The sequence below is a fragment of the Haliotis rufescens genome, unplaced genomic scaffold (genome assembly GCF_023055435.1).
Source record: "Haliotis rufescens isolate VD_foot unplaced genomic scaffold, xgHalRufe1.0.p SCAF_23, whole genome shotgun sequence".
Lineage (NCBI taxonomy): Eukaryota > Metazoa > Mollusca > Gastropoda > Lepetellida > Haliotidae > Haliotis > Haliotis rufescens.
This window is the reverse complement of record NW_025963924.1, coordinates 12,861,249-12,873,047: the sequence shown is the minus strand read 5'-3', so window position 1 is coordinate 12,873,047 and position 11,799 is coordinate 12,861,249. Positions and strand designations below refer to the sequence as shown.

General features: G+C 39.4%; 1 protein-coding gene across 2 annotated transcripts in view; it reads right to left on the bottom strand.

The window, feature by feature from the left end:
• The window catches only part of LOC124133099 (poly(ADP-ribose) glycohydrolase-like), a 38,506-nt gene that overhangs the window by 10,060 nt on the left and 16,647 nt on the right, over positions 1 to 11,799 (bottom strand). For both annotated transcript variants that reach the window (XM_046497346.2, XM_046497347.2), the window contains 6 exons: positions 5,848 to 5,931; positions 4,250 to 4,324; positions 3,595 to 3,687; positions 2,264 to 2,424; positions 1,950 to 2,029; positions 1,362 to 1,498 (listed from right to left, as the gene is read on the bottom strand). In XM_046497346.2, the coding sequence (XP_046353302.2) occupies positions 1,362 to 1,498; positions 1,950 to 2,029; positions 2,264 to 2,424; positions 3,595 to 3,687; positions 4,250 to 4,324; positions 5,848 to 5,931 (630 nt within the window). The remainder of the gene's footprint in view (positions 1 to 1,361; positions 1,499 to 1,949; positions 2,030 to 2,263; positions 2,425 to 3,594; positions 3,688 to 4,249; positions 4,325 to 5,847; positions 5,932 to 11,799) is intronic.

Genomic DNA, 11,799 nt, shown 5'->3' with positions numbered 1-11,799 from the left:
GTTGACGTTGACGACATCCATATTAACATAACCTGAACATAGAGGATGGACATTATCATTGACAACATCCATGGCAACGATCTCTTTGATATAGAGGATGGACAGCATGTATTGGAAACAGAACTTGCATCACAGAGATATTGTAGTTAAAGTAGAGTAATTACATATGCACCTGAGTGCTTTGACTTTCAGGGGAAAGCTATACTATAAATATTTAGTATAATATGTAGTAAGCTTACCGCAACTAACCCAAACGAATGATATTTACTTTATACTTAATGTCCAATAATTATTACAAAACAATGATAAGTATATGGTTTAACATTCCAAAAACACACAGTGAAATCCTACTACCCGTTTCTTTGCGGTGTTAAGTTGGTTTGACTTGTTGTCAGGATCGATGCAAAGTATTTTCAGATGCGTAAAGACGTAAACACATTGTATAGTGATTATCTTCAATTGATGTGCTAACTTAAATGTGGTAGTTGGAACTCACATTGGATAAGATAACTGACATGCGACTGGCAACTGAAGCTCACAGAGGCCCATAATATAGCATTTAGTCCTGTATGTAAAGTGATCGATATGGATATGTATGTATGTAATAGAACATTATAATAGAACATTATGGAAAGTTTGAGCGATCTGCGTGGAGCGAATTTGCATATGTGTGTTCTACTATGTAAAAGTTTAATAGCCAATATACTTTCATTATATTTAAATGAAAATGACATAATTGTAACCGGCCTAACTACAGCTTTATTTTGATATATTACACATTGGACAATTGTAAAGACATTTATTATCCTTTTTGTTGCACCAAAATGACGCTCGACGCGGAATGCAAAATCGCGATTTTGAGGGTACCTCCCCAAATATGATGAAAACAGGAAGTGAATCCCTATATTTTCAATGTTAACATATGATTTCATGTTCAGGACACACTGAGGCTTCAGAAAAAGTAGGTGTTGTTGGGAGGTGGGGGGATGCACGGTGGACCTAAGTAGCCCATGGCTTAATAGATGGGATGTGCATTTCTTCATTTTGTTCACTAGGATGGATCGTAGCGAGGATATTCGTGAACAATCATGCAGTTAAACTCTCTGACGTTACTCAATGTATACTGAAACGCTGAGTTTAAGATTAAAGTTTTGATTGATAAGAAACAACGCTTCTGTATGTATTCGTGCTTGGGAAGTAGTCCGTCAGTGTTTACGTCATTTGAAGAACACGGTCTCGTGAAAAACGTATGAACGTCAAATTGTGTCGTTCGTGCATTTCAGAACGTAATTTCGCGGTCATGTAATGGAATAGCCGTATATCGTGTAAAGTTCAAACTACAAAATTATTCTATAGTTTACCTGAAGCATTCCTTGCCCGCTGTCCTCTATAGTGCCGTCTGATGACGAGGTCAGTTTAGACAGTCCTGTCTGTAGCTCCTCCCACTTCGGGAACCTGTCAATCACTTGACGTCGATATGTCACTTTGCCCTGAGGCACTGAAATGATACCAATAATATTCACAGGGCGTCATGGGGGTAGCCTAGGGGTTAAAGCGTGACACCAAAGGCCCAGGTTCGATTCCCTACTGGTACGATGGGTACAATGTGTGAATCCCAGTTCGAATGTCACTCACTCACTCACTCACTCACTCACTCACTCACTCACTCACTCACTCACTCACTCACTCTATCACACACGCACGCACTCACTCACTCACTCAGTATTATAAATCACAACGACATGGGGCCAGGTTTAGTTTCAGTTCCATTTTGAAAAAAAATACCCCGAAAAATGCGCACATACACGTGAAGAATCCTGCATTGTTAAACATGTAGTTGGCTATTTTCTCCGTGGCAAGGTGCTCTGTTGTGACTTTGCATTTACTTCAAGAATCCATAGTTACAACTTGTTTATTAATTCAATGAATGTAAATAGGATAAAATATACTTTGCTGTGTGACTCGCATGAAGTAGTGCAGGATGCATCTAATTTTCTCATCGCTCCGTTTGCTTTGATCTTGGAACAGTCTAAAAAGAAAAAACGCAGTTAGTTCATATACATAAAAGCGACAAAATTATAAGAAGTATCTACTAAAAGTCCATTGTACGATTCCCACCATATCATAAGCATTTTTTTAAATCTTCACAATGACATAATAAAAACATATAATCCATGAAGCTTCTAAAATACCACTAAAAAAATTATAAATATTTCACGTCCATGTACCTGCTACTACTGGAAGTATAAGTCATTCCACCTACCCGTTGAAGTTAATGTCTGGGTAATTGCAAAATTCCTTCTGTGGTTCTTGGGAGTTCCTCCGTGGAAATGTACAGAAGAAGGCATTAGCCAATAGACAGGCAACTTGATGCTGAGTCAAGGTGATGCTCTTCTTACTCCCTTGTTTTAACAAGGGTATTGGCTGGAATTAAAGCAAAACATTCCGTTATCATGAGACATATCCACCAAAAGCGGAGTCCTTTGTACTGTTCAGACCATATCAAAAGCATGTGTTAATAAAGCACTATCAAATAGCGTATCAAGCTCCACCGGTGCAAAGGCAAGTACATTTTTCACTTGTACAAAAACCCACAGAAACATGATGGTTCAAGTCAAAATTGCATTTGACATTATTGTTTTCACTACTGCCACAGCAATTACTATATGACCTACCGTTTCAGAATGATAAATATTATACAGTCACGTTTCACAACGTCTGTGTACCGAAATCTATGTGAATAATTATATTAAACTATATGTGAACGACAAAAAATTACTGTGCTTCAAATAAAGTTCAATAACAACAAAAATATTTTGAAATTTAATAATACGTCTTATAATACATATTCATGAAGACATCTCTTCGACCATGCATGTGTGCGTTTATCCAATACGCACAATTGGGAGGTTTGTGTGTTCGTTGGGAGCATAATACTCACACACGTGTTTTTGCAATATGAACAGCATATAATAATGGTTAGCTATCAGGTGCTCATGAAAAAAACTTTTGTGTCATTGTATATTGTTAATTGGGTTGTTACACAACTCCCCTTTTAGGGCGTTTCGTTATATGTCCTGTGACAAGGGATGGGTTTTGTCAATACATTTTTGTTACGATAACCCTTTATCAGATGGATGTCCAAATAATATTTTGTTATTTTCAATAGCATAACATTTATAACACTTTAATTATTCACAGTTAAGTGTTTACCGTAAGTATATTATATCCAAAGGATGATGGCGTTTCTCATTGACTAAGAAGACTGAGTGAGTGAGTATGGTTATACGCCGCTTTTAGCAATATTCCCGCAATATCAATGGGCTTCACATATTGGACTAAGAAAATGTTGTTTCTGCTGGTGAGTACATTCATAGAACCACAATACCCTTTACTACGAAAAGCCTTGAAGGAGTGACTTGGTCATTGATTATCACAAAGGTTTGAAGACGGCCATTGTAATAATATTCATTTCGTATGAGAGGGGTTACTAATGTGCTTTTTATCAATACACCGGGCAATGGCCATGCACAAAACACTTCTACTAAGATTTCCGATGGAGTCATTAATAAAAGCAATGCTTTATTTGTGTACCTCGTGGAAGAGAGTAGGAAGCGCCAACGCTAGATCTCTAATGTTCGGCAATGTCGTGGTCAGAAATTCTTCAAGATCTTTTTCAGTATTACACTGAAATGTAAAAATGACAAAGACCTATTGACAATGTCACATAAGAAAACAACAACTTCATTTACACATTTTGACACAGTGTGTTTGAATGGAGAGGTGCATTTTATTATCACATGTTAACCTTCAAGTAAAATGTTATAGTCGTGCTTTTTAAAACATAACATATCACCTATATTCACACAGTGACTTCGTATACACGAATCCCGTGTGAAATCCGGGTTACAATTTAAGCCTTGCACCCTATGTTGGTCTAAGACGCGACTTAATGAATCGGGTGGTCAGGCTCGGTGACTTGGATGGTGACGTGGATCATTGCTCATAATATCAATCACTGGGTTGTCTTCTCCAGACTCGATTAGTTACAGTGCGGCGTTAAACAACAAAAACATAGTATACATTATCACCAATAAATATTCTAGATGTACAAATAATCAGTATGCAGCAACAAAATTAATAATATTTTCGGAAAAAAACTCTGGCCCCCATCATACAATCAAACGGTCGGTCTCTTTGGCTCTTTATATTGTCATAAAGCAAGTAAGTAAGTACGTTTGTTACTTACATCTGTCAAATAGTGTCTGAGTGACGTAAACCTCGATCTCACAGCATTTGCCTTGTTGATGATGTTGATGGCTTTCTGAAGTAAACACAAATTCAGATGTGGGTGAGTAAGGAAACGAGGCTCCGATGTTTGAAAAGATCGTACAATGATGATACATGCGCTACATATATGGTGTATTATCATACTGTAATTCAGATACTGTATTACATGCACTACATATTATACAATCATACTGGAGTACATAATGACATACTATCAAGCGTACTTATATACCGTAAAACATGTGCATCAAATAATGATCTTCTATTATATGTTGTAATAAATGCACTACATATAATGACATACTATATGCACTGCTATGCATGACGTACAATTTACCATAGTGTACACAATTTCATGTTCATGAGGATTGGGTGGGTGGCCGGGATTTTTCTTTGAGACAGGACATTCTTCAATCAATGCTTCAAATATTTATTTCTGGGAACGTTTTAGTTTCAGGACCAAGGAACAATTTATTTTTGGAGTTGACCATTTTTGCTTCATTCATTTTCTTCTTGAATACATTATTCTTTAAACTTAAAAAAAATCACGCGAATATCCCTGAACATCAAATGGTTGGCCCTTAAATGCGAAGCAACAAAATAACCTCTGAAAATGGCCAAGAATGACTTATGATTGCCTGTATGTAATTTGTTTACAGATACCTGTTCATTGTATTTCATTGCTTTGCAATATAAACGTATATCTTTTACCAATAGTTTGCCTCGGATTTTGGAATCTTTCTTTTTTTATTGTCATGAACCTTAAAGGTGAGGTGAAATTTGGTTAAATGTCGCGTCCAAGATTATTGCACTTATATAGCGACGTGCATGCACGTGTATGTGTGTGTGTGGCTGCTTGGACTAGTCCGGACTGATGCCGATTTATAGTGCTAGCTCACTGAGATACCATGCCGCAGTTTAACATGAATACCCCACTCAGACACAGTATACTGACTCCGAGCCGACCAGTCCTTGTTTTAGCCCCTTAATGCCGAGCGCCAGACAGGGTAACAACAAGTACAATCTTTTAACGTCTTTTTGTATGACGCGGCCCGGGATCGAACCCTGGACCTTCCGCATGAACCTTAAAATGAATCTATAAATATGAAGAATAACGCGATAGTCTGGATGGTAAGACACATACGTGGTAGTAGATGCATGTAAATATAAAACGACAACGAAAGAGAATAGCCAGTCTCGCCTATCCGACGAAACGGATTACATTGGGCGTAAAAGGCAAAACAGCTGTGAAATTTATGTGGATGTATCGCTCATAATCAGTGATGACACCAGGTGTTCGCTAAAAGGGTAAGCATGTCCTGCCTTACAGGTAACACCCACCAATCACACAATTTGCGTTAAAATGTATGTTTTATTTGCCTGACACCACACAGAAGTATCCCTGCTATGCCACGTCATACGAGAATAATGTACAACTGATCATGACAACGATTAACACCTTTCCAGTCAACACAGGCACGAGAAATAGGACAAGGTTCACACGTGCACATACTCTATACCAGTATACTCGTATACAAGTATCTAAACTGGACATACCTCAAGATCATCTATGTCTGCGAAGGACTTGTTTAATGTTTCGTGTATCAAATCCCATCGTCTGCTGAATGATGACGAACCTCCCTAAAAGCGACAGCAAGGTATGATTAGTTACTGATGCAGGCGGATCAGATTTGGTATAAGGACATCTTGAAGGCAGGTCAGACTTAGGATGTAGGACTTGGCATGAAGTGAAGGCAGATGAAACGTCCATCTCAAGTGAGTGAAACAACTTTACAATGAATGTTTGATGAAGTGTGGGGCATTTTGCGCACGTTTGGTACTTTACAATGCTCAAATGATAGTCTTGTTACCAAGTTGACTGCAATTGAAGATACATTGAAACACAACTGAACGATATACCTAGCTATAGAAGAGAAATACTAAACTGAGAGGTTTAGTGTATGGTTTGGAGGATTGAATATTCGAAAATCAGAGCAATCGCTCTGGTCTAATATTTCAAGGTTTCCTCATGCCAAACCCGGTGATTCATGGGCCGACTGTGAACAAATTGTGAATAACATTGTCACTGAGGCTCTGAAGCTCACTAATGTTAGCATACAGAGAGCACATCGCATCATGAAGGGTAAGGCAATTATCGATAAGGTCAACGACGAACACTGCATATTGGAGGCGTCTAAAACTCTAAAGAATTCAGATTCTGGCATGTTCATCACAGAGGATTTGTCACCAACCTTTAGACAAAAATATGAGCAACGTTTCGCGTTCATGGTCAAGCCAGAGAGGTGTATCTAAGTAAGTAAGTAAGTGAGTTGGGGTTAACGCCGCTTTTAACAGTATTCCAGTTATATCACGGCGTATCAGCTTAATGTGGGAGGAAAGCCCGAAGTGATGCAGGTCTAGGACGCTTACCACTTCGGTGAAACCCACGAGCATGGGTAGGTGCTGACAAACCTAGAAACATAATCTGGGCGAACCGGGATTCGAACCCACAATTATAGGTTTCTAGCGTGCCCAAGGGACGCAACTCTGCACAGCGAATCGCGGCGCCTTAGACGGCTGGGCCACCCGTGCCCCCGAGGTGGATCTAAAAGCACTACTACGTTTTGACAAGTTGAATGTTGAGGACAACGTTTATTCTATGATATGTCGTCAGACTGTATCACAATGTTAAAACGAGGGCTCAAGGCTAGGATCTAATGTGAGGTCCGCGCCCGACTAGCTGCTAGGGGAGTGGTCCGGTCCAATGGTTACCGACAGAGGGTGACTCAAGATCGGGCTTAACATTTATCGTAGGGAACGTAAACGGACTTAAACATAAACTGGATGATATGAATTTCATAAGACTTTGTTTCAGGTTTTCATGTTAAAGGATTGGTGGAAATGTGGAACATGTCACACGGAGACTGTAACGTCCTCACTGATGCATTATACGGAGTTTATAAATCAAAGGGATGTTAATAACAGATGACAGATAACATAATGACTTGGGGTATAGTGAGGGCAGTTGTAACTTGGGATATAGTGAAGGCAGATGGGACTTGGGAAGTAGTGAAGTTAGAATTGACTTGGGATATAGTGAAGGCATATATACCTCTGAAGTAGTGAAGGCAGATGAGATTTGGAATATAGTGAAGGCAGATAAGTGTTTGGATGTAGTAAAGGCAGATGGGACTTGGGATGTAGTGAAAGCAGATATACTTCGGAAGAAGTGAAGGCAGACTTGACTTGGGATATAGTGAAGGCAGATATACTTCGGAAGTAGTGACAGCAGACGTGACTAAGGATATAGTGTAGGCAGATATACTTCGGAAGTAGTGACAGCAGACGTGACTAAGGATATAGTGAAGGCAGATATACTTCGGAAGTAGTGACAGCAGACGTGACTAAGGATATAGTGAAGTCAGAAATACTTCGGAAGTAGTGACTGCAGACGTGACTAAGGATATAGTGAAGGCAGATATACTTCGGAAGTAGTGACAGCAGACGTGACTAAGGATATAGTGAAGGCAGATATACTTCGGAAGTAGTGACAGAAGACGTGACTAAGGATATAGTGAAGGCAGATATACTTCGGAAGTAGTGACAGCAGACGTGACTAAGGATATAGTGAAGGCAGATATACTTCGGAAGTAGTGACAGCAGACGTGACTGAGGATATAGTGAAGGCAGATATGCTTCGGAAGAAGTGAAAGTCTTTGGATGTAGTGAAGGTAGATACGTTTTTGGATGTAGAGAAGGCAGATGGGACTTGGGATGTAGTGAAGGTAGATGAGACTTGGTATGTTGAGAAAGCAGATGACACTTGGGATGTAGAGAAGGTAGATGAGACGTGGGATGTAGAGAAAGCAGATGAGACTTGGGATGTTGAGAAGGCAGATGAGACTTGGTATGTAGAGAAAGCAGATGAGACTTGGGATGTTGAGAAGGCAGATGAGACTTGGGATGTAGAGAAGGCAAATGGGACTTTGGAAGTAGTGAAGGTAGATGAGACTTGGGATGTAGTGAAAGCAGATATACTCCGGAAGTAGTGAAGGTAGATAAGTCTTTGGATGTAGAGAAGGCAGAAGGGACTTGGGAAGTAGTGAAGGCGGATAAGACTTGGCATGTAGTGAAGGTAGATGAGACTTTGGATGTAGAGAAGGCAGATGGGACTTGAGATGAAGCGAAGGCAGATGAGACATGCGATGTAGTGAAGGTAGATGAGACTTGGGTTGTAGTGAAGGCAGATGAGACTTGGGTTGTAGTGAAGGCAGATGAGACTTGGGTTGTAGTGAAGGCAGATGAGACTTGGGTTGTAGCGAAGGCAGATGAGACATGCGATGTAGTGAAGGCAGATGAGACTTGCGATGTAGTGAAGGCAGACGAGACTTGGGTTGTAGTGAAGGCAGATGAGACTTGGGTTGTAGTGAAGGCAGATGAGACTTGGGTTGTAGCGAAGGCAGATGAGACTTGGGTTGTAGCGAAGGCAGATGAGACATGCGATGTAGTGAAGGTAGATGAGACTTGGGTTGTAGTGAAGGCAGATGAGACTTGGGATGTAGTGAAGGCAGATGAGACTTTGGATGTAGTGTAGGCAGATGAGACTTTGGATGTAGTGAAGGTAGATGAGACTTTGGATGTAGAGTAGGTAGATGAGACTTGGGTTGTAGTGAAGGCAGATGAGACTTGGGATGTAGTGTAGGCAGATGAGACTTTGGATGTAGTGAAGGCAGATTAGACTTGGGTTGTAGTGAAGGCAGATGAGACTTTGGATGTAGTGAAGGCAGATGAGACTTTGGATGTAGTGAAGGTAGATGAGACTTGGGTTGTAGTGAAGGCAGATGGGACTTGGGATGTAGTGAAGGCAGGTGAGACTTGGGATGTAGCGAAGGCAGATGAGACATGCGATGTAGTGAAGGTAGATGAGACTTGGGATGTAGTGTAGGTAGATGAGACTTGGGATGTAGTGAAGGCAGATGAGACTTTGGATGTAGTGTAGGCAGATGAGACTTTGGATGTAGTGAAGGTAGATGAGACTTTGGATGTAGAGTAGGTAGATGAGACTTGGGTTGTAGTGAAGGCAGATGAGACTTGGGATGTAGTGTAGGCAGATGAGACTTTGGATGTAGTGAAGGCAGATTAGACTTGGGTTGTAGTGAAGGCAGATGAGACTTTGGATGTAGTGAAGGCAGATGAGACTTTGGATGTAGTGAAGGTAGATGAGACTTGGGTTGTAGTGAAGGCAGATGGGACTTGGGATGTAGTGAAGGCAGGTGAGACTTGGGATGTAGCGAAGGCAGATGAGACATGCGATGTAGTGAAGGTAGATGAGACTTGGGATGTAGTGTAGGTAGATGAGACTTGGGATGTAGTGAAGACAGATGAGACTTTGGATGTAGTGAAGGCAGATGGGACTTTGGAAGTAGTGTAGGCAGATGAGACTTGGGATGTAGTGAAGGCAGATGGGACTTGGGAAGTTGTGTAGGCAGATGAGACTTTGGATGTTGTGAAGACAGATGAGACTTGGGATGTAGTGAAGACAGATGAGATTTGGGATGTAGTGAAGACAGATGAGACTTGGGATGTAGTGACGGCAGATGAGACTTGGTGTATAGTGAAGGGAGATATACTTCGGAAGTAGTAAAGGCAGATGAGACTTGGGATGTGGTGAAGGCAGACGGGAATTTGGGTATACTGAAGGCAGATATACCACCGAAGTAGTGAAGACAGATACGACTTGGGACATCGTGAGGGCAGATAGGGCTTCGGAAGTAGGATTTGGGATATCGTTAAGGCAGATATTACTGTGGATATAGTGAAGGTAGACACGACTTGAGACATAGTAAGGGCAGATCTGACTTCGGAAGTACGAATAGTGAATGCAGATAGGAAGGAGAAATAGTAACAGCAAACTGTACTTTGGATAGGGTGATTGCAGAACGGACTTGGACTATAGTGAAAGCAGAAAGGGTTTGGGTAAAAGAAGTAGGACATTGGAGGAAGTTCATTTCAGTATAAAGGCCACAGGCCCAAGTACAATATAGATACATGTATCATATACAAAGTGGTAGTAAAATATAAAGAGGTGGAGGGTGCAATTAAAGTACAATTTAGAATTATAATATTGAAGAACATAAGGAAAGGGCATCTTTAATGCATTTAGCACATAATTACAAGGTTTCAATGTTGGAAGTTTGTAGTAAAGTTCTGAGGGAGTACTTATTTTTAAGTTGGACATACTAACAAAAAATGTAACTCATCTACTATTATAATTTTACAAAAAGGAAAAATCGCTTTGGTCTCTTTGGTGTTTATGAAGCAGATATGGTTCAATTGCGAAAGTTGACTTTATAATGGAGTAATAATCTAAATTTGAATGCTCATTTAACTTTGAAAAAATAGATTGAACACAGCAGTCTTTTACTCTTTGTCGAAATTCTAAAAGAAATAAATCAATATTACCGACACTTTGATTATTCCATACATAATTAAAACCATATGAATAAAGTAATTTCTCAACATTAGAGGCCCATGTAAGGCTGCCTTGCTCGTCCAATCGTCATAACATTGCTTTGAATATCTAGTATCCGGCATACATACAAGTTTGCACCAATATTTAATGTATTTAGTGAATGAATCGCAATATATATTACACCGGCCATACTCAGTTAACACAGCTGCAGTAGTAGAAGATTTGCAAACACCTAGAACATATTTAAAACATTTGATATGAAACTGTTCAAATGACTCGTATGGGAACAACAGAATAAGTTTTATTTGAGAATCAAACATTTTAAAGAGAACGGTGAGAGCAAGATTTTTTATTTTCGCCTGCAACTGTTTTATAGGAAAAAGTGCTTTACTACCTTTATTAATAATTGTTAGTACTGATTTTAACCATGGCAGCCTGTTTAAAAATATGATACTAAGGTAACTATAGTAGGTTGAGGTTTTCAGTGCAATATCATTGTACAAAATTTTCATAATATGTGTATTTTCTTTTGCAAACCAATAACACTGTCAGAAAACAGACACAAATCATTTGCATGAAGTAATAAAAGCTAATCTAAAAAGCCTGCACCACAAAAATACCTCTCCCGCCACGCTGCTGTAATTCATCTTCAAGTTGGTTTATAAACCCAAATACTAAATAGAAGTGGGCTAAGAATACAGTTTTGACGAACACCGCTTAAACAATCAAAATATTCGGAAAGGCTAACAGTTGATGTTTTAACAGCTGCTGTTGTCTAAGAATACATATCACGAATTATATTCAGCACTTTGCCTTTAATATCTTGTTGAACTAACACATACCATAAAAGATCTATATTGATAGAATCAATATCTTTATTGAAGTCTACGAATAAACAATAAAATCTACCCCTGGATTTGGTTAAATATATTTTATATATAGTGCATATCATTCAGATTCTGAATGTAAACGTCACTATCATCATCATCATCATAAAGTATATAATCCGTTAATGATTCTAGCATTGAAATCGCCTG